Below are 23,305 nucleotides of genomic sequence, written 5' to 3'. Positions count from 1 at the left end.
AGCCATTATTGGGCGAGCATAAAGTGATCTGTTGACAACAGATATTGTAAGTTAAGAATGGATAAAATAAAGAATGAATATATGACAACTGCTAGGATTTGAATGAAGCCAGTTGGAGTATTTGAAATAAAACAATGAAAATAATATACTTATGGAAGAGGCTAGGAGGAAGATGTCATGATAGCTATGAGAAGCAAGTCTTAAAGACATCAAAAGTAGGCACTTCAAGTTCACGAACAAAAATTATAGATGAACTCACCATTGTGGAAGAGTCTCATGGATAACTATGTCCAGCTTGCTGTAACGAACATGTTGTGGTGATCAAATACCATTACATTAGAACCTGTTTCAGGATAGTGCAGTTGTGCCAGATCAGAGGTATTAGTCTATGATCGTGTGCTTCACTTCTTCCACCCTGCATAAATACAGTTGTGACATACGCTGTTTTGCAATCTGTGCAGTTTGTCAGGAAAATGCTCAAATTGAGAGAAATGGGAAGTAAAATATTTCAGTAAAAACAACATTCTTTGCAAACCATCAGGGACAACCTGAGTTACACACAATTGCCCTGCATGGCATTGAACTGGCTAGTGCCTAAAGCACAGAAGTCATCCTGAAGCATTTGCTTGGACATTCTTACACATTTCCTATGTTGGTGATTACCTCTGGATTTCTGTCATGATTATATGATTGTATGTGACATATTGTCATACTGATATTAGTAATTGTGCACTCTGAAATATGAATGGGTATCAGAGACAGAAACATACCTAATGGCACCAACACTTAACTTTAAATAGGTGAGTGGAACTATTAATTATGTTCTTTGACACTCATTCTTATAATTTGTTTTAAAAGCACTGAACATTTATTTGCTGAACAATTCACTTATGCTGTACAGTTAAATTGTGAATGCCCAACTTAATTCCTTGATCCAATTTCCTGCATGGCTAGTGTTGGAGTCCCAAAGCAAAAGTTGAAACTGTGCAGTGTATTAGCACTGAAGCATTAACACTACATGGTGTGCGGCAAATTTTGCTTAAGTCAACACTATGCAAGGCCCTATTGCACAACCTTTGGCATTGAGAACAGCAACCTTGTCCTTGGACTATTCAGCCCTATGTCTTACCACTCAAGCACAGGCTGAGATCACTGTTTCTGAAAGAAGCACATTTTATGTTATTTGATACCTTGGGTTTAGGAACTAAAAGCTTCCCAGGAAGCAAAGCTTCACTAGTGACGGGACATTAGACCATAGTAGCTATGGTTGTCCTTGCACCTCCGTGTCCATCGGGTACTGGTATTCCCATGGTTTTGGAGAGCATGGAGAGCTAATAAGATTTATTACCACTGAGCGAAGTGACGCAGTGGCAAGACACTTTTCACATTTGGATGGGTAGCAATATAAATCTCATCCAGTCATCGGTTTTCCATATTTTCTGTCAATCCAAGATTCATCCTTTAAGGACTGAACAATACATTTCTGTAGTGTGTTTCTTTCATTATACATATGCCGTTTAATTAATCCAGGTCATTGTAAGAGGCTTCAAACATGGGAAATTGTTACCCCCATTTGCAAATTTGGCACTGCAGTCATGGACTGTGCAGCTGATCCCAGTGGAGGTTCGAGTCCTCCCTCGGGCATGGGTGTGTGTGTTGGTCCTTAGGATAATTTAGGTTAAGTAGTGTGTAAGCTTAGGAACTGATGACCTTAGCAGTTAAGTCCCATAAGATTTCACACACATTTTCTTGCAAATTTGTTTGACAATAGTTGCTCATAAGTTTCCAACCAAGTTTTTCAGATCACTGATAAAATTGGCTTCTTATTCCAGCGCCAGTCTCTCCCATATTATAGAGATGAATTTAAATGGAAAAAATACACTGTGATCAAAAGTAACAGAACACCTCCAAAGACCTTACATTTTTCATATTAGGTGTGTTGTGCTGCCACCTAATGCCAGGTACTCCATATCAGCAACCTCAGTAGGCATTAGACATCATGAGAGAGCGGAATGCGGCATTCCACGGAACTCACATACTTCGAATGTGGTCAGGTGATGGGTGTCACTTGTGCCATATGTCTGTACGCGAGATTTTCACACTCCTAAACATCCCTAGGTCCACTTTTTCCAAAATCATAGTGAAGTGGAAATGTGAAAGGACATGTACAGCAGAAAAGCGTACAGGCTGACATCGTCTGTTGACTGACCGAGACTGCCAACGGTTGAAGAGGGTCGTAATGCAGACATCAATCCAGACCATCACACAGGAATTCCAAACTGCATCAGGATCCACTGCAAGTACTATGACAGTTAGGCGGGAGGCGAGAAAACTTGGATTTCATGGTCAAACGGCTGCTCATAAGGCACACATCACGCCGGTAAATGTCAAACGACTCCTCGTTTGGTGTCAGGAACGTAAACGTTGAGCGATTGAACAGTGGAAAGATGTCGTGTGGAGTGATGAATCATGGTACACAATGTGGCGACCTGATGGCAGGGTGTGTGTATGGCTAATGCCCGGTGAAAATCGTGTGCCAGTGTGTGTAGTGCCAACAGTAAAATTCTTAGGTGGTGATGTTACGGTGTGGTCGTGTTTCTCCTGGAGGGGCTTACGCCCCTTGTTGTTTTGCATGGCACTATCACAGCACAGGCCTACATTGCTGTTTTAAGCACTTTCTTACTTCCCAATGTTGAAGAGCAATTCGAGGATGGCAATTGCATCTTTCAACACGATCAAGCACCTGTTCGTAATGCACAGCCTGTGGCGGAGTGGTTACGCAACAACAACATCCCTGTAATGGACTGGCCTGCACAGAGTCCTAACGTGAAGCCCATAGAACACCTTTGCGATGTTTTGGAACCCAGACTTCATGCCAGGCCTCATCAACTGACATTTATACCTCTCCTCAGTGCAGCACTCCATGAAGAATGGGATGCCATTCCTCAAGAAACAATCCAGCACTTGATTGAATGTATGCCTGCAAGAGTGGAAGCTGTCATCATGGCTAAGGGTGGGCCAACACCATATTGAATTCCAGCATTACCGATGGAGGGCGCCACGAACTTGTAAGCCATTTTCAGCCAGGTGTCCGGATACATTTGATCTCACAGTGTATAGCATTGGTGAAGAAACAATCCTGCTTAAGTAGCAAAGCACGAAGTTTACATGAGAGACCACAAACTATCTAGAATACCTGATACATTTCATGCAGACACTAAATTTGTATTGTAGTGCTATAAAGTTTCAGAAGTTATCATAGAGTGAGAAAAATGAATTGCTTTTTATAAACCTTAATTATGGCAGATATGTGGAACTGCTTTTGTATTTATCGTGGAGTATTTTACTTACTGCCAGTCCCCAACAGTCTTTCATTCTCATACCATCCATTTAAGTCTCACCAGATGTGGGGTTCTGGGTGACTTTTTCATAAGTTTCCCCATTTCCTAAACCTTGCCAGTCCTTTTCCTTTATCCCTCTTCCTTCCCCTTGAACCCTTCTGCCACAAGGAGACACTGGCTCCAAAAGCTTGTGTGTTTTCCTTAATTGTTAACGTTTTTGCTCCTACCACTGCTTGGTGAGTGGTTGTTTTTTTATTAGCTGTCATAATTCAGCTTTTGATTGGGAGGAGAAAAGAATTACTATTGACTTGTGCAACACAGCTGTGATCGTAAAATGAAATACTATATAAATCTTATATAGGTGCAAAGTATGCATTGATACAAGCACAAGCACTAAGAGCCAGGGAGTATACTGGAAGGTAATAAATGTCTAGTAGATAGATAAACAATGAACAGACTATTGCAGTGCTTGGACTCAGAAGTTTAACGACCTATGTTTTAATGAGGTAACTTTGCAAAGAAGAAAGAAAGAAAGAAAAGAGTAAAAGATGCTGTGTGACAGCTTTGAAATGTAGCGGCATTGAAATCGGGACACTGGTTGGTGCACTGAAGAATACTGAGTGAAATTGTTGACAGTTATTTGTTGCTGTTTGTCAAAGCATAATCTCTATCACTTCGGGCTGGGGGGGGTTACCTTCATAGTCAGATATTATTGAATTTAGCATATGTTAAAATTTAGAAGTAAGAAAGAAACACGCATTTTTTGTTTCCTCCAAAAAAATTCCTGCCTTGAGATACAGGCCTCCAAAGATGACACTGTGAATTTTGGAAAAATTTTTGAAATGCTGTATCTCTGTAACAGTTTTGCATATTTTGTTAGTTTTTTTATTTGAAAGATAATTGCTTTATGATTACAATGGTAGCATCTGTTTGGACATATCTGTCAAAGTTCTTTTATTGTCGCCTTTTCAATTTTTTTATAATTTACAGATTTTTTTTTTCTTTTCAAAAATGCCAGTCCAGGAAAGTTAGATTTTTTTTTTCTGTTGATTAGTACCACATTGTACATATATTGTCTGTAAAGGAGAGCTTGCACTTCTAAGTTGGACAGGTTTTATTTAAAAAAAAAAAAAAAAACTTTAACTTTAAAGGGTAATGAATGTCTTCACTGAAGTTGTTTCTTACGAAGTTCGTTGTTACAATGTTCATTTCTATTGTCTTTGTTGCAGTTATTTCTTTTCACTTTCATTGTTCCAGATATTTCTTACCCTTTGTTGTAGTTCATTGTCAGTTTGTGTGTCATCGTTGTTCATTGCAGTTTTCTGTATTGTAGTTGTTCAGTACAAATCGGTTTACTGATGAGGCTTCTAAGTAATCTGAGACCACCCAGTGAGTTCCGTGTTTTTGTGAGGAATTTTCCAGTTGACACAGTTGCAGTGTGTTTTGCGAAAAGGACTGTTTGAAATGTCTTCTGACTGGGGCCACAGGAAAATGAAGTGTGCGGACTATTTGCGTATCAATAAAAGAGTGATATATAACACAAACAAAAAACAGATTTTGTTCAGGTTGGGAATAAGTGTTCTCATTTGAAGACTCTGTTTCAAAGTGAAAATGTTTCCAGCGACAACTTTTTGCATTCTAAATGTTTTGACAGAATAACAATAATGATAGTATCTGAACAAGGTGAAGCCTCCCATGATGCAGATGTAGATTTTGCATCAGTAGAGGAAGAATTAAATAGCCTGAATGAGTCAACTACAGAGGTAGGTGTTAGTCCTGTTAAGAAACTGTGGTCAGTGAAGTCGAGTCATAAGCTCTATGCATCAAGAAAGTACAGAGAAATTACTAAAGCTATGGATGAATAAACTACAGCAAACTGGACTGCCCTCTTCAAAGTAGAAATTCCATATTCAGAAGAAAATGAACCAAAGCACTCTTGCACCTATTGCCAGGAATTTTTCACTAAAATCGATTCACCTGTTGAATATTGTGCATTCTACAGTGAGAAGGTGCAAGTTTAAACTATTATTCCAGAGTCATTTTTCAAAGAAAACAACTTTGAATCGCATTCCATCAGTATCAAAGTATGTAGTAGACAAATCAAGAAATGTGAGGTCTGTAAAAGGAGTCTCTTTAAGACCAGATCCCTATTATGGTCGTCCTGTAGAAGCAGGTAAAGCTCAAATAGTGCTGTCATTTTATCTGGAAGATAAATGGGACTGTTCTCACCAGAGTGCCAACAGAAGACACACTATAACAGTAACAGTTGAAAGTAAAAAAGTTGTGAAAGGGAAGAGGTACATGACTCGCCGTATTAAAGGAACTTTCGCTACTTATAAGAGCAGCTGTACAACTTCACATATTGGACGATCAGAATTTTATGCACTATGACCTAAGTGGGTAGTTCCACACCCACCTAGAGATGTCTGTTTATGCCTGTACTGCATGAATTTTGAACTTTGTGGTAAGAACTTACTGGAGCATGTGACTTTAGACACCTTGATTGGGCGTGTGAAATCGTTAGTAGTCTGTGATGTGAAGTAAGAGGCTTGTTTGTTTAGAGAATGTGGTGACTGCTCTGGAAAGGGAGGATGTTTCAGGCATTTGTGTAGTCATGAGTTACAATAGAACAGTTGACAGGAAGTATTTTTTCAGTTGACAAATACACACATTGAAATGCAAAATAGTGTTTATTTTATATTGTTGCAGTGTACATCTTTTTATCCATTCAGAATTTATTATTATTATTATTATTATTATTATTATTATCATTTTTTTTTTTTTTTTTTGCATATAACACACAACCTGCTGTCTAATTTTGGTATTGTCGTAGCTGTGTTCTGACGGAGAAAAAGAATATAGATTACTTTAGTAGGTACAGTTGTAATGAATTATCTTAAACTAATGTGAATAGCTGTAAGTTGTTAGACATTTTAAGGAATATTCTCTCTCTCTCTCTCTCTCTCTCTCTCTCTCTCTGTGTCTGTCTGTGTGTGTGTGTGTGTGTGTGTGTGTGTGTGTGTGTGTTTGTTTTTGTTTTTTCTTATGTATAATGATAGCATATACTAATTTTTTCTTTTTGGTTTTTCTCAGGCATAGTTTGATTGTGGCATGACCAAGTCCACGCAGAGCGTCTATGGCCGAGCAACCTAACTGTGTTCCCGGGGGGTCAGAGTTGCTTCTCAGTACAGCTGGGGCTGCCACTAGGCGTAACACCAATAAGTATGTATGCATATTCTTCGTATGGTAATAGCTTTCCTGGCCCGATGTAAGAGACAGCCAGAAGGCCCTTATCTGGTCAGTTAGATATCCACTATTTATTTTCCGTTACTTATGTTTAGCAGAGTAAAGCAGTTTTAACAGGTACACCTGTTTTCACCACTCTCCACTTTGTCAGTTCCTTTCCCCGCGCACCAATTTGACAGAGAAACAAGTACCTAATATCTCTTAGTGTTTAGGATTTAGGATGCAAGTGTACGTGGTTCTTGCACTAGATAATGACATGTCAGATGCCCTTTCCACTGGTTTTAGGCACTGGTAAATAGCTGTTGACATGCTTGTTTCACTTTCTCGTGGTTTTTAGCAAAAGAACAGATTTCACTAAAGGTTTCATAGTGAGTCAGTCACTTGATTTAGGGATTTACTAGATACATTGTTTATCCCTCAGATTGAAAGTCATATGTGTGCAAGAGTAAGATATTTTACTCCAGTAGCTGAATTGTTTTTGAAAGTTTCCGGGTAACATGTAAGTATGAAGTTTTGCGTACCCTTTATTAACTATTGCAAACAAACAGAAATAAAATCCATTAGTGTAGGTACAATACATTATTATTTAAGAGACACAGTTTAATGTGCACATAAAATTAAATGCATAGTTTAAGGATTTTCCTTTCTAAAATAAGCTTTTCTTTTTCACCCAGGAGTACAGTCAAGTCAGCTTCAAGAAAGCGTGGGGGATCTGCCGCTCATCATCCAGCTAGCTCAAAACGTTCAAAGTGTTTTGACGAGCAAGGAGAATTTGTACCATTTGAATTATTTACTGCGAGAAAAAGTAAGGAATTTGCTACGGCGCCTGCAAGATCTAGAGGCAGTGGCAGGCCCGATAGTCCGGGTGTCACAGGGCGTAGTAATAAGGGGTCTGCATCGGGCCACAGACCCATTGTTGCCAGAACTGAAATTATTGAAACACAGGAGACGCCGCCAAAACAAGAACGTGTTGGTACAAGTGGAGGAGGAAAGAGCCACGAGAAGCCTTCTAGATTTAGGGGGCGAACCAGGGTAACAGATTTATCTGTGGAAAGTGGTGCTTCAACAGTGTATTCTTGCTCCTCTGTTGGAGTCACTGTCAACCAATCACCTTGTTCTGGAAGTTTAAGTTCAGTTGGCTGTAGAACTAAGAGTCACTTGGAAACTGTCCAGCCGGACACCCAGAAACGACGTGTGTCAGGAACCAGAACCTCTTCTCGTTTGGCATCTGTAACTGCTGAAGCTCGCAGTTCTCGGTCAAGTTCCCTTGCATCTTATCCAGGGGAGGAGACACCTTCAGGAACCCCACCAGTACAAAATCTTTCACAGAAGTCAGGCAGAAAGCCAGCATCTGTTACTTCTTATATAAGTTATAAGACTGCATCACATTCGAAACGTCCTACTTCTCATTCAGAGGCCTCACCCAAGACTAATTCTGTATCAGTAAAGAATCGTAGAGCTTTGAAAGAAAGCAAAGGTGAGAAAATTGTTGAGAAAAAGACAAAAGAATCCTCTAGAGTTGAAACTGTTGTTGCCTCTAGTAAAGAGAAATACAACGGCAACAATAATTTGGCATCAGTTACAATAAGCAGTCAAGAGACAGTGAAGCTGAAGAAAGGAACAGCAACACTTGACAATAAGAGGCAAGCAGCTCGAAAATCTCAGGCTAAGGAAGGAAGCACTTCTCAGTCAGCTCCTGTAAAGAACATTTATAAAACAAAAAAAGTCTTGGATGCACAGCAGTCTTCAGGATCTGCATGTTCTCAGAAAGTTACAGGTTAGTAATGTTTGTTTTACTTTTAAAACTGCAACTGTAAAAATATTATAGACTGTGTTCTGTCATTCCTCAGGCTTCATACTTCATTAAGTACTTTGTCACAGTTTCACACATTGGGTTTACTATAATGTGGAAACATTATTTTCCACATGTGTTCTACTCAGAGAGGGGAGAAACCATTAGTGAAAAGATAGCAGTATATATTGAAAATAGGGTAATATAAAGGTGCTGATGAAAAATAAATGTATGAGAATTAATCAGCAGTAAATTATGAAAATGGGAATATGTTTTGCACCGTGACTATAATGTGGTTGGTTAGTTTCACATTGGCTATTTACATTTACTGCTGCACCCCAATCCTGCAGTTTTTTCTTCAGTAGGCTGTTTCTTTTGTAACATTTGTTTATTTTCCCTCTTCGTGTTAGTTTTTGTCTACTCTGTGGCTGTTACAGTCTTGTCCGTTGTTTCCTTATCACACTCAATAACAGCGCCCTAGGACTCGTTTTAACTTCGCATTTTAATTTTCTTTCGCAGTTGAGTTGTATTTGTTAGTGTCTGCTACTGCCCAGTGTTTACATATTTTTGTGCCGTTATTTGATCGCGCTCTCATTTTGAGATGATATTCCTCGAAATGGTATCTTTGAAAATTCAAATTTCTTATGATAATCCCTTGTATTTTGAATGTATAGTTAGTGTGTAGTGGTATGCTTTATTGAGGCCATTGCATTATTGTTTTCAGACATCTTTGCTGAACCTCTCTTCCTATTAAACTTGTTCCCAGCATTGTTATTTGACTGTTTCATAATTGAGATGAAGGTTCAGGGAAAGAGAGGGGGGAGGGGGTACTGAGAATGAGAAACTGAGGAAACAAGACTCGCCTAGGGAATACTTTTTCGACAATGTTGGCTCTGTACCTGTGGTCTGTTCTGAGTGTCTACAAAAGTAGTAAGAGATGTACAGAAATAAGTTGCACTTGATTATCTTTTTCAATTTAAATTTACAATGCCTTATTGACATATTGACTGCTACTAATTAGGTATTGATATGAAGGAAAACCACAATACTGATGGCTAGTACATTGTTGTATTGTTTGATTATTAAGGTTGGTAATGACCTGGGATGAAATGACTAACTTTCCTATGTCTGTACACATTACCAGGCCAGAAAAAGAGTGTAGTAATCGAAAAGTGGTTTATAATTGAATCCTGTACGGTTTGAAACACAAAAGTCACCAGAAAATGTGCCTCACAGACACACAAGGAATGGTTAGCTCTCAGTTAGCTTGTTGAATAGATGTTCATGGACTACATGCAAATCTCTGCTAAATTGCTAAATGCTCTTAACTTCTGAATGAAAACACAGGTATGACCTGTGATGGATTTTTCCGTACATGTACAGCCAATGGCTTTTAACTGCCTTTGACATTGTCTAATGCTTTGAACTGGAGGAGGTCCAGTGCTATACTCTCAGCAAAAACAGTACTGCAAGTTATAGCTGAATTGAAAGAAAGGATACAAAATGCTTTCTGTGGCTCTATTTTAATTTATGTAGAAGATACAGTTTTTGAAATTGGTTAAATGGTTTTGAAACACCTTGTATATTAATTGAATATTTTGTGTTTATTATAAACAGTGATAGAAACAATTTGATACAATAAAAGTATGAAGAAGGGAAAAAAACTTATACAGGTAAGTGTTGGTTTTATCAAAACTTTTATCGTTTTCATTTCGTGTTGGTTTTGCCCAACCCATGGATTGAATTGCGGATAGTTATTAATAGCAGTGACATTAAGGAACTAATAACAGATCAAGTATATGGAGCAAACAAACACCATGAAATGGTGTTTTGAATAGAAATGATTAAAACAAGAGAAAAATAATACAAATGGTAATTGAAATATTTTCATTGAATGTCTATGGAGGAAGAAAATCTTCCAAAAACTGGAATAATGCTGCCATTGCTATACATAAATAAGAAAGGAGACAAAGTATATCAATCTCCTCTCAATAATGTAAAGTATGTTTAAAATTTTCAGTTGCATAGAAAATAATTAGGTCTTTAATCAGACAAAAAATGCTGACTTTGAATGTAGTTGTAGCACAGTGGGCCACTAGTAAATCGTGAAACAAATTTTGGAACAGGTTAATGAATGTGACTAATTATATCACCCAAGAATCAGAAATTTTGAGACAGTATTGATACAGTTCCTGCACTAACAGCCCTTTAGAAACAAGGAGTTGACTCATGCATAAAGTTAAAATATTGTAGAAGACCTATGTTAATGTTATTCTTCCTCTTTAAGTGTGAATAGTGCTATCCAGAATAGAGAGAGAAGTTGGTAGAGTAGGTTTCATACCACCAACACTATTTTCCTCTGTTTTAGAGGAAGTTTTCACGTGCCTCAACAGTGAAAAAATCTAAGTTTGAAATTCAGTTAAGTGTCTAAAACATCACTGCATAAGAAAATAATAAAATCATGGAACCATTTAATTAGTTTTTATGTTTAGAGCAGTTGAAGAGTACTACATGCTCCAGAAAAAAATACAGAAGAGGAAAAATAGCCTGCAGTGGTGTTGGTAAACTAAACAAGATTATAAAAACCATACTTAAAGTGTGTGTTACAGTGAAAATTTAGAATCGACGTGTTATTTTTTTTTTTTTATATCTGGGAGTGAGACATGGACATAAATTGAGAGAACTACTGGAAAACTGTGGGTTGACAATGACAAGTTGCAGGTTCAGAATTATTAGGAGAGACAGGGAAACAAAGCTATAAATCAGGGAACAGACTGGAGTGGAGGAGAAAATTATGGCTGTAATGAAAATGAAATGAGGTAGGTGACAGATGTAGCTAGATAAAGAGATAGTTGGTAGACAGATAGCAACCATGCAAATGCAACATTGATGCATGTAATTAGAGACCATAATATTGTAAGTCTTGAGGTGGTCTTCATCCAGTAGTCAGTTTTCATCATTTGTTTTTAATATCTAACTAATCACCTGACCCGAACGGATGCTTTCTTTCAAAATGAGACAGATTTCCTTTGTGTTATTTCAATTATAGCACGCATTTGAGGAATGTTGGTATTACACTTCATTATCATGAAAATTGTTTTAAGCCCTGGGTTCAGTATATGGTATTTATTTATTTACTTATTTATTTACTTATGTATTTACTTATCTATCCTCCCATCCCCATACTCCCCCCCCCATCCCTATCCTCCCATCCCCATACTCCCCCCCCCCCCCCCATCCCTCCCCATCCACACCAAAAGTTTGTCGGGCAATGGAGTTGGATCAGTAGTGTGGTGTGCTCAGTCCTTACATTCAGTTGATGTGGCAGTGAGTGTAATGTCATATCCTCTACTGGAATGATTGATGTTAGTACTTGTAGCTGTAAATTTGAGAAATGTTATATTATTTCCTATTTTACTCGTGGGGATGCGTAACTGTGAAGTAAACAGTAAATTGTTGCAAGATTTTCTCTGCTGTAAAAGATAAAGTGAGATTGTTGACTGTACAGTTTGTTGGGATGAAATTTTTTATTAGGAGTCGAGGAGGAACTGACATTATAGCTCATTAAGTCAAACAAAATGTTCTTTAGACTAAATCCTTGATACTCAAAAATTTGTGACCACTTATTACAACACAAGTCCAGAGTTTTAGGCTGCTGAATTGAACTACTTAATTAATAGTGTACTACATGCTATGGACAAACTAATAAAGGACCTCACAGAAGCACAATTTATTTAATTGATATTGACTCTTCTGACCTCGCAGATTTTAAAACTAGTTCCTTTACTTGTTGGGTTTTACCGTCCAAATAAAAGTATTGTAGTTTGAATCTTGGAGTTGGTGTATTTTGATGTAGAATCCCTAGAGAATATGTATTTGATGCACTGGGATATTTGTGATGATAAAACAGTAGTAGCAACTTCAGCTGAGAACACACAGATTTTGGAAGAAAGAACGGGTAAGTTACAGTATTTATAACAGTGTTACACAGATATTCACTAAATTCAAGAAGATGCTGATCACTTCTGCATGATTAAACTTGGGGATTCACTACTTAAAATGCCTGCTGTCAGCTTGAATTTTGCTAGCTCATAGTTGTGTAGTTAGAGTAATGGCACATTTTTCTTTCCAGAACCTGTTGCTGAACTGAAGTACCCCCTCAGAAATCGCATTAGACTTAGTGAACAAAATTTGCTGTTGCCGGGATCAAGTGACAGTAGCAGCGGCAACAGCAGCAACACAAGTATTTGTTACACGCCTCCCTCATCTGCTTTGTTGCCTCGCCGCATCACTGTGGTTCCCAAGAAGAAAGCCAAAGTTGGTGAAAGCTCCAAAAATTTGGGTATGTTTCCTAACGCAACCCATGTGGCCACATTTTGTTCAAGGAATTACTATTAGAGTTCTTATATTTCCCTGAACCTCGTAATTTGGCTTTTCACAAACCTCATTTCTGTGCTCCATGTAATCTATTTTCCAGTCTTTGCTAATTATTCTTACCGCTTTTCTCCATTCCAGTAACAAGTACAAATTTTATGTATACAATCTTTGTGAAATTGGTGTTACAACATTGCTGGCTATAATAATTGCATTGCCAAGGAGGATAGAAAATGACAAGATTTCTACCTATTGTGTGTGTACAGTAAAGTAGAAAGAATACATGATAAAATTTCTAGTGATTTAGGCATATATTGGGGGGTGGGGGAGGGGGGAGGAATTTAGTATACCCATCTCTAACATGGATGGTCCTAGTTGGACTGAGCCTACATGGCAGTTAAGAGTATGTCATTCTGTGCTGATTCAACTCTCTGCCAGAATGTCAATTGTAAAGGCTGGTGAGTGGTAGGATGCTAGTCACTTGGCAGCCCATTAACAGATGTTTTCAATGGATGGGATGTTGGATGAATGTGCTGGGCATGGTAACAGTCGAGCACGCTTCGAATTGAGGTAGGACAGAACAACACGGTTTATGTGCAGTCTTTAGTTACTTTGTCAAAAGATATCATAGATACATTGAAATACGGCATAGTTACCACTCGTAACACATCAGACATGTAATGCCTGCTGTTCAAATTACCTATTATGTGAACCATAGGAGATTGTATTGTGTACCCTGTGGTATCCCATACCACCATGCCAACCTGGGAACATTCACTCTAGCAGCACCTGTTCTCCTTGGAACTTACAGAAATGAATATTTCCATCTAATGCTTTAAGCAGATCCAGGACGTATCTGAAAAGTGTGCGTGCATGCGTGTGCGTGTGATTGTGTGTTTGTCTTTCTGCAGACGAGCCCACTTTCTGACTCAGTATGTCTGATCTCTCAGGTGCTAGTTGTATGGGGCCATTGAGACACTGAATAATGGTGAAAATGACCCTCCTGGGCTCCTCGATTCCATAATCACACAACAGTCATGGTCAGAACGAGCAGAAATATCCTAGAACAAGAAACTGCATTCTTGTAGGTTGCAATCTTGCTGCTGTTGAATTCCAACACACTTTGATAGACATTTCTTCTTCTTCTCATGTGAGGTGTTTCAGAATCGTCTTGTAAGTAACCAATATTCTAAGGTGATTCTCGAGTGAGAAACTAGCTTGAAAATTTTTTTTGTAAGCAGAATATAGGTGGCATTGTTGCTGTTACTCAGCAAACAAATGTTTAGGATGGAGGGGATGGTAGCAGTAGTGTACAGGGGCTGCACAAAATATAGGGGGACAACACATTACCATGCCTAATACAATGTAGCAAACATGTTGGCATTCAAAACAGCTGTCAGTCATCTGAGTGGATAAACACAGGTCCTGTATGGTTTTCAAGGGAATTTGATTCTACTGTTCCTGAAAAATAGTGGAAAAGTGAAGTAATGATGATAGAGGTGATCACACACACTTCTCTCCAAAAGTAGACCACACAGGTCTAATATTGAGCTCAGGAGACTGGGGGCCGCAGGAGAAATGATAGTTCATCCTCATGCTCACAAAACCAAGTCATAGCTATGTAAACAGGGCCTCTATCATTTTTGTTCAAAGCATCACTGTTGGGGGGAACAAATACCATGGGATGGACCTGACTGGCCAAAATGGTCATGTAATCCGTGACAGTAATGCAACCTTCCAGAGTAACCTTGAGGCCCATGGAATACCATATATGGCTGTCCAAATCGTAACTGAAACTCACCGTGTTTCACTCTTGGGATGTAGACTCAGCCACAACTTGGGAACAGCATGAAATAAGACACATTCTTCCATTGCTCCATAGTCAAGGTTTTACGGTTTCGGCATCACGTTTTCCTGTTATGGGCATTTGCATTACTGAATGAATGGTTTCAGAATTTCAGCTCGCCCTGCAATCTCCTGATTGTGGAGTTTGCTTCTTGTTGTTTTGCTGCTGATAGGGTTTGTGAGTGCGGCATTCAGTTCTGCAGTCTCTTTTGCAGATGTCCTCCTCTTATTTTTCGTAACAATTGTTTGATGATCATCTGTAATGATCACTTAACACACACTTTCATCCAGGTCGTGACTTAAAGGATGATTTTGTGCTTTGTCTGTACGCAGTATAAATCTTACAAGGTAATCTCCCCATAACTCTCTTCTCAAATTTAGTGGTAAGTTGGCCCATTTAGTAGTCAATCAAAAACTGAACACGGATCAAGCATGAAAAGAGCAAGGTAGTGACTGAACTGCGGAAGAAAGAAGAAAAATAGAAACGGTGAATGGTCCACATTTAATATGTGTAATATCGAGCAATGGTAGCAATTGTGGTTGTGGGATCATGGTGTTAGACTGCAACGTGGGAGGTCTATGATAAAATTTCACCCGGTCCTATTATTATTCTTTCTTTTCTCAGATATCGTGTCTGGTCAAAAATGGAAAGTGACGCGGACCTTTGAACATGTATCAATAATTACGGATTTCTGTAGTTGTGTATATATAAGTTTGGATGTAGCTGTATTGCATTGATGTACTGGTGGATATTGTGTGGTATGACTCCTGTAGTTGATAGTATAATTGGCATAATGTCAACTTTATCCTGATGCCACATGTCCTTGACTTCCTCAGCCAGTTAGATGTATTTTTCAGTGTTTTCTCCTGTTTTCTTTTGTATATTTGTTGTATTGGGTATGGATATTTCGATTAGTTGTGTTAATTTCTTCTTTTTATTGGTGAGTATGATGTCAGGTTTGTATGTGGTGTTGTTTTATGTTATAATGGTTCTGTTCCAGTATAATTTGTATTCATCATTCTCCAGTACATTTTGTGCTGCATACTTGTATGTGGGAACATGATGTTTTATAAGTTTGTGTTGTAAGGCAAGCTGTTGATGTATTATTTTTGCTACATTGTCATGTCTTCTGGGGTATTCTGTATTTGCTAGTATTGTACATCTTCTTGTGATGTGATCTACTGTTTCTATTTGTTGTTTGCAAAGTCTGCATTTATCTGTTGTGGTATTGGGATCTTTAATAATATGCTTGCTGTAATATCTGGTGTTTATTGTTTGATCCTGTATTGCAATCATGAATCCTTCCCTCTCACTGTATATATTGCCTTTTCTTAGCCATGTGTTGGATGCACCTTGATCGATGTGTGGCTGTGTTAGATGATACGGGTGCTTGCCATGTAGTGTTTTCTTTTTCCAATTTACTTTCTTCGTATCTGTTGATGTTATGTGATCTAGAGGGTTGTAGAAGTGGTTATGAAATTGCAGTGGTGTAGCCAATGTATTTATATGAGTGATTGCTTTGTGTATTTTGCTAGTTTCTGCTCGTTCTAGAAAGAATTTTCTTAAATTGTCTACGTGTCCATAATGTAGGTTTTTTATGTGTATAAATTCCCTTCCTCCTTCCTTTCTGCTTAATGTGACTCTTTCTGTTGCTGACTGTATGTGATGTATTCTATATTTGTGGCATTGTGAACGTGTAAGTGTATTGAGTGCTTCTAGGTCTGTGTTACTCCATTTCACTACTCCAAATGAGTAGGTCAATATTGGTATAGCATAAGTATTTATAGCTTTTGTCTTGTTTCTTGCTGTTAATTCTGTTTTCAGTGTTTTTGTTAGTCTTTGTCTATATTTTTCTTTTAGTTCTTCTTTAATATTTGTATTATCTATTCCTATTTTTTGTCTGTATCCTAGATATTTATAGGCATGTGTTTTTTCCATTGCTTCTATGCAGTCGCTGTGGTTATCGAATATGTTATCTTCTTGTTTAGTGTGTTTTCCCTTGACTATGCTATTTTTCTTACATTTGTCTGTTCCAAAAGCCATATTTATATCATTGCTGAATACTTCTGATATCTTTAGTAATTGGTTGAGTTGTTGATTTGTTGCTGCCAGTAGTTTTAGATCATCCATGTATAGCAAATGTGTGATTTTGTGTTGGTATGTTCCAGTAATATTGTATCCATAATTTTATTACTTAGCATGTTGGATAGTGGGTTCAGAGCAAGGCAGAACCAGAAAGGACTTAATGAGTCTCCTTGGTATATTCCACGCTTAATCTGTATTAGCTGTGATGTGATATTATTTGACGTGTATATTAAGTGTGGTTTTCCAATTTTTGATTACTATGTTTAGGAACTGTATCAGTTTAGGATCTACTTTGTATATTTCCAATATTTGTAGTAACCATGAGTGGGGTACACTATCAAAAGCTTTTTGGTAATCAATGTATGCGTAGTGTAGCGACCTTTGTTTAGTTTTAGCTTGATATGTCACCTCTGCATCTATTATCAATTGCTCTTCACATCCTCGTGCTCCTTTGCAACAGCCTTTTTGTTCTTCATTTATAATTTTGTTCTGTGTTGTATGTGTTATTAATTTCTGTGTAATGACTGAAGTTAATATTTTGTATATTGTTGGTAGCCATGTTATGGGGCGATATTTAGCTGGGTTTGCTGTGTCGGCTTGATCTTTAGGTTTCAGATAGGTTATTCCATGTGCAAGTGTATCAGGGAATGTGTATGGGTCTGCAATGTAACTGTTAAATAATTTAGTTAGATGTGAATGTGTTGAGGTGAACTTCTTTAGCCAGAAATTTGGTATTTTATCTTCTCCAGGGGCTTTCCAATTGTGAGTAGAATTAATTGCTTGGGTGACTTCATGTTGCAAAATTATCACTTCAGGCATCCGCGGTATCATCTTGTATGTGTCTGTTTCTGCTTGTATCCACCGTGCATGCCTGTTATGTTGTACCAGGTCTGACCATATGTTGCTCCTGAAGTGTTCCATGTCTGTTATGCTTGGTGGATTGTCTATTTTAATGTGTGTGTTATCTATTGTCTGGTAAAATCTCTTTTGGTTTGTGTTGAATGTTTGGTTTTGTTTCCTTCTATTTTCACTTTTTTTGTATCTTCTAAGTCGTTTGGCCAATGCGTGTAATTTCTGCTTCTTTTCATCTAATTGCTCTATCGCTTCTTGTTGTGAGATTTTACCTAACCTTTTTCGTTTTTTTTTTCTGATATTTCATTTCTTATAAATTGTGTTAGCTGTCCGATGTCTTTTCTCAGTTTTTCTACTCTGATCTGTAACCTGTGTTGCCATGCTGGTTTTGTGGGTTTCTTCTGTGTGTTGGTTGGTTCTGGTCTCTGCCTAGTGCGTATATTTAGTGTAGTGAATGCTCCTATATAAACCAGTAGTTGTAACTCTTCCATAGTTGTGTTTTCATTTATTTTGTTGTGTATGATTGTGTTGATAGTTGTTGCTGTTGTTTTGACTTGTGGGTTATTTGGTGGTCTAGGCAAGAATGGTCTAATGTCTGTATTTGTGTCTTTGTATTCTGTATATGTCGGCTGAAATTTTTCTTCTATATCTAACATGTGTGTCACTTCGTGTTCTATTTGTGCTTGTTCTGGTGGCTGTCTTAAGATTTCGTTTTCCTCTGATTGTTTAATTGACACGTTTTGTTCTTTGTTTGTTTTCTCTGGGATGTTTGAGTCCATTACTGTATTTTCTTCTTCTTCTAATTGCACATTATTTTGTTCCAGTATTTGTTGTACTTGTTTGATGTTTCCTAATTCTGACTGGGGTATCCTGTTATTTTTTATTATTACACGGATCTGATCAGCTAGTCGTTGTTCTGTTAAAAATTTTAATTCCGGGTATCTGGTAATAAATGTTGTGTATACTTGTGATCTGTATCCAGTTGTGTTGGTTCCTAGGTTTGTTGCTTGGTAATAACAGAACATGAGGTGTCAGATTAACTTCATCTGACCATCTCATCCTCTGTACTTGTTTTCCTTCTAGGGTGGTTGCAGGAAGCATATCCTGCAAAAACACCTCTATTTGGATTTAAATCATTTTCCAGTTGGCTAGCAGTGACGTTACCATTGTGGGCGCCATGACGGCGCTTGTCCGAGGCTTCTTTAGTTCTGTCCTGAACCAAGTAATCACACTAAAAGGGGGTTAGCCCTATTAGTGTTTTGTTCTTTTCGTTGCCTTTTACGACTGGCAGAACATACCGGAGACATATTCTTTTCCCGGGCCTCCACGGGGTTTAGTATTATTATTGTTATTATTATTATTATTTTGTTCACAAAATATCTAACTTTCCGACCGATCACTGACATGTCTATTCGCTGTATTGAAATTTGTGTGTGTGTCATGGTGTTATGTCAGTTTTCAACAGCCATGTGTAATGAAGGGACCTCCAGACATATGTAGCTCTTAATTGGTTTACACAGGTACCACAAGCTATGTGTGTTGCGTTACGTTTTGGAAGTTTTGACTCTTGAATTCCTTCATTGTAAGAATAGTTCACACCTGTTTGTGTTTTTATTTCTGTGAGAGGTCTGCCCAGCATCTCGTCTGCTCTCACTATTCATCACAGAATATGAGTCATGTGCTAAGAATATATTACTGTTGCAGGTAAATGTGATGACTAGTGAGAGCAGGTGAGATAGCGCATAAACTTCTCACAGAAATGAAAACAACAAATAAATGGGTGTGAACTATGTTACAAAGGAGGTATTAAAGAGTCAAAATTTCCAAAATGGAATGCAAGAGGCATAACATATGATACCTGTGTAGAACAAATATGAGGTATGTACGTCTGGAGGTCCCTTCGTTACACGTTGCTGTTGCAAACTGATATTACACCAAGACACATACACAGATTTCAATACTGTGAACAGACAAGTCAATGAATGGACGGAAAGTTTGTAATTTTGTGGAAAAAAAAAATAATTGAATGGAGGGAGATTTGAACCCAGATCTCATGTGTTGCAGCTCAACACCATGACCACACAACCATGATGAATGTTGCTCAATTTGCAGATGTTAAATGTGAACCATTCACTGTTTCTATTTTTCTTTATTTTTCCACAGTTGAATATACAGGGTGTTTCAAAAATGACCGGTATATTTGAAACGGCAATAAAAACTAAACGAGCAGCGATAGAAATACACCATTTGTTGCAATATGCTTGGGACAACAGTACATTTTCAGGCAGACAAACTTTCGAAATTACAGTAGTTACAATTTTCAACAACAGATGGCGCTGCGGTCTGGGAAACTCTATAGTATGATATTTTCCACATATCCACCATGCGTAGCAATAATATGGCGTAGTCTCTGAATGAAATTACCCAAAACCTTTGACAACGTGTCTGGCGGAATGGCTTCACATGCAGATGAGATGTACCGCTTCAGCTGTTCAATTGTTTCTGGATTCTGGCGGTACACCTGGTCTTTCAAGTGTCCCCACAGAAAGAAGTCGCAGGGGTTCATGTCTGGCGAATAGGGAGGCCAATCCACGCCGCCTCCTGTATGTTTCGGATAGCCCAAAGCAATCACACGATCATCGAAATATTCATTCAGGAAATTAAAGACATCGGCCGTGCGATGTGGCCGGGCACCATCTTGCATAAACCACGAGGTGTTCGCAGTGTCGTCTAAGGCAGTTTGTACCGCCACAAATTCACGAAGAATGTCCAGATAGCGTGATGCAGTAATCGTTTCGGATCTGAAAAATGGGCCAATGATTCCTTTGGAAGAAATGGCGGCCCAGACCAGTACTTTTTGAGGATGCAGGGACGATGGGACTGCAACATGGGGCTTTTCGGTTCCCCATATGCTCCAGTTCTGTTTATTGACGAAGCCGTCCAGGTAAAAATAAGCTTCGTCAGTAAGCCAAATGCTGCCCACATGCATATCGCCGTCATCAATCCTGTGCACTATATCGTTAGCGAATTTCTGTCGTGCAGCAATGGTAGCGGCGCTGAGGGGTTGCCGCGTTTGAATTTTGTAGGGATAAAGGTGTAAACTCTGGCGCATGAGACGATACGTGGACGTTGGCGTCATTTGGACCACAGCTGCAACACGGCGAACGGAAACCCGAGGCCGCTGTTGGATCACCTGCTGCACTAGCTGCGCGTTGCCCTCAGTGGTTGCCGTACGCGGTCTCCCTACCTTTCCAGCACGTTCATCCGTCACGTTCCCAGTCCGTTGAAATTTTTCAAACAGATCCTTTATTGTATCGCTTTTCGGTCCTTTGGTTACATTAAACCTCCGTTGAAATCTTCGTCTTGTTGCAACAACACTGTGTTCTAGGCGGTGGAATTCCAACACCAGAATCCTCTGTTCTAAGGAATAAACCATGTTGTCTACAGCACACTTGCACGTTGTGAACAGCACACGCTTACAGCAGAAAGACGACATACAGAATGGTGCACCCACAGACTGCGTTGTCTTCTATATCTTTCACATCACTTGCAGCGCCATCTGTTGTTGAAAATAGTAACAACTGTAATTTCGAAAGTTTGTCCGCCTGAAAATGTACTGTTGTCCCAAGCGTATTGCAACAAACGGTGTAGTTCTATCGCTGCTCGTTTAGCTTTTATTACCGTTTCAAATATACCGGTCATTTTTGAAACACCCTGTACCTTATTTCTGTTATCATGCTTGATCTGTGACCCATTTTTGACGGGCTATCCAATGGGCCAGCTTACCACTAAATCTAAGGAGGATGCAATGAGGAGTTTCCCTTGTTAGATACGGTGCGTCTTGAAGAACCGAACATATTGGCTTCCTTCGTTACAGAAGTACCCACCATATGAACACCAACAATTTGCCCATGTTCGAATTCACTTAGCTCTGACATAATTCTCTCACAGTTATACAGAACACTTTTCTGACCATGACTGGCTTTTGCAACATATTGAGGGCATTGCACAAGTATGTGGCCAAATACAGTAGTGCAACAAGCAAACTTGGCTAGTGTCTGTATTTATGTGCAAGTGGGCATTTCTTGCACTATTTTTTGTCCAATCCCTGTACATTACAATACTCTTTAAAAGTGGAGCACCGTCACACACTACACATATTTTACATGTCACTGGAGAAAGTGCTCATTTAAGACAGAAACAGAATGTACAGTATTTCTCACCGTAGCTGCTCACAGTGCAGCACCTGTAAAACTAACTTTCTTGGAGATGTTGCTGTTTTCCGCAGTGATGTCTTGATTCATCATCTGCTGCTTCAATCATGAATGATGATACCAACTCTGTTTGGATCTGTACTTACTGATTGTGTTATATTTTAAGTTTCCATGTCTTATCAGTGTCTCCCTTCCAGTAGTCATCACACACTTTCTTAGTATGATATATTGCCTTTCAAGTCTTCTACTATGACAAGAGTACAAGCAAATAATTCTGTAGTCGAACCAAAGTAGTCGTGTCATCTAATGGTCAGCATTATTTGTTAGTTTCGTTAGTAACGCTGAAGCCGTGGATTGGATTTTGGGTGACGACTTATTTTTTCCGCTGATGAAAGGCTATGAACAAAGACACACACAAGGCCAAGTGAAAAGCTGCTTGAATACGAAAGCAGTGAAGTGAAATCTACCTGCAAGACACCAAAGTAGTGTATTGAATGGCTTGCACCAGTCAAGGTGACTTGCGATGTTTATTTACTAGTAGCAAAAGCTTCAGCATTTATTTTTAAGGCTTAGGAAGTGAAATGCTTAATGATGACCATGGATATGAGTGCTTCCAAGATTCCGGACCAATTCTGTCGGAGTTTGGCCTAGGTAGTATGGTGGCAGTAGATATAGAACAGCTTTCTTGCACAATTTTGTCAGTAGAGCAGAGAGGGGGAGGTTGGCGACGTCTGCTTTCCTTGTCTCTGTGTAACCGTTTTTTTTGCCCATTTCTACATGAATCTCGGGAGAACTGACTGTGCTGACTGTGAAATGAAACAATGTATTCAAAATAATCAAACATTGCCTACCACATTCGACAAGACTCCTCAGACACTGTCATTTTCAACATCTATGCAGAGTATAGCGTGTATCAAAAATAATGATTCGTTTTGTGGTGTTGGGTGTTATGCCAGATATAAGTGTCGTCCATGCACAATATTTCAACAGCAAGACTCGTTGTCTTCAACAGGTGCTACCTGGAACTGCTATTATAGTGGAACGGGTCCATTATATATACCTACATACTTCTCCCTCCATCTTAGATTCTGGATGTTCCCATTAGTAAGAATCCTGATACGTCCTGTCCACTGTACCTGACTGGCATACTGTTCTCTGCACTGTGTATGTGGTTCTCTGCCTGGGGGTTCAGTCTCCATGTCCACATTTTCAGTTCTTATTTTTGTTGTGTTCTGCTGCTGCCATCATTGCGTTTTAAGCAACATGCAGGACTCAAAGAACCAGAGATTGTACAGTGTTTCTGGGAGAGCATAAGGGAACAATTGACAGGAACGGGGGAATGAAATACAGTAGAAGAAGAATGGGTAGCTTTGAGGGATGAAATAGTGAAGGCAGCAGAGGATCAAATAGGTAAAAAGATGAGGGCTAGGAGAAACCCTTGGGTAACAGAAGAAATATTGAATTTAATTGATGAAAGGAGAAAATATAAAAATGCAGTAAGTGAAGCAGGCAAAAAGGAATACAAACGTCTCAAAAATGAGATCGACAGGAAGTG

At 38.7% G+C, this 23,305-nt stretch overlaps 1 protein-coding gene across 1 annotated transcript in view; it reads left to right on the top strand.

Annotated features, from left to right (window-relative positions):
• LOC126161819 (E3 ubiquitin-protein ligase TRIP12) overlaps positions 1-23,305 on the top strand; it is a 247,236-nt gene that overhangs the window by 12,280 nt on the left and 211,651 nt on the right. Inside the window, exons 2-4 of the mRNA XM_049917919.1 lie at positions 6,435-6,563; positions 7,262-8,364; positions 12,512-12,721. Coding sequence (XP_049773876.1) covers positions 6,478-6,563; positions 7,262-8,364; positions 12,512-12,721 — 1,399 coding nt within the window. The 5' untranslated portion in view covers positions 6,435-6,477. The remainder of the gene's footprint in view (positions 1-6,434; positions 6,564-7,261; positions 8,365-12,511; positions 12,722-23,305) is intronic.

The sequence above is a fragment of the Schistocerca cancellata genome, chromosome 2 (genome assembly GCF_023864275.1).
Source record: "Schistocerca cancellata isolate TAMUIC-IGC-003103 chromosome 2, iqSchCanc2.1, whole genome shotgun sequence".
In the NCBI taxonomy this organism is placed as follows: Eukaryota; Metazoa; Arthropoda; class Insecta; order Orthoptera; family Acrididae; genus Schistocerca; species Schistocerca cancellata.
The sequence above is the reverse complement of the archived record's forward strand: the minus strand, read 5'-3'. Positions and strand labels throughout refer to the sequence as shown.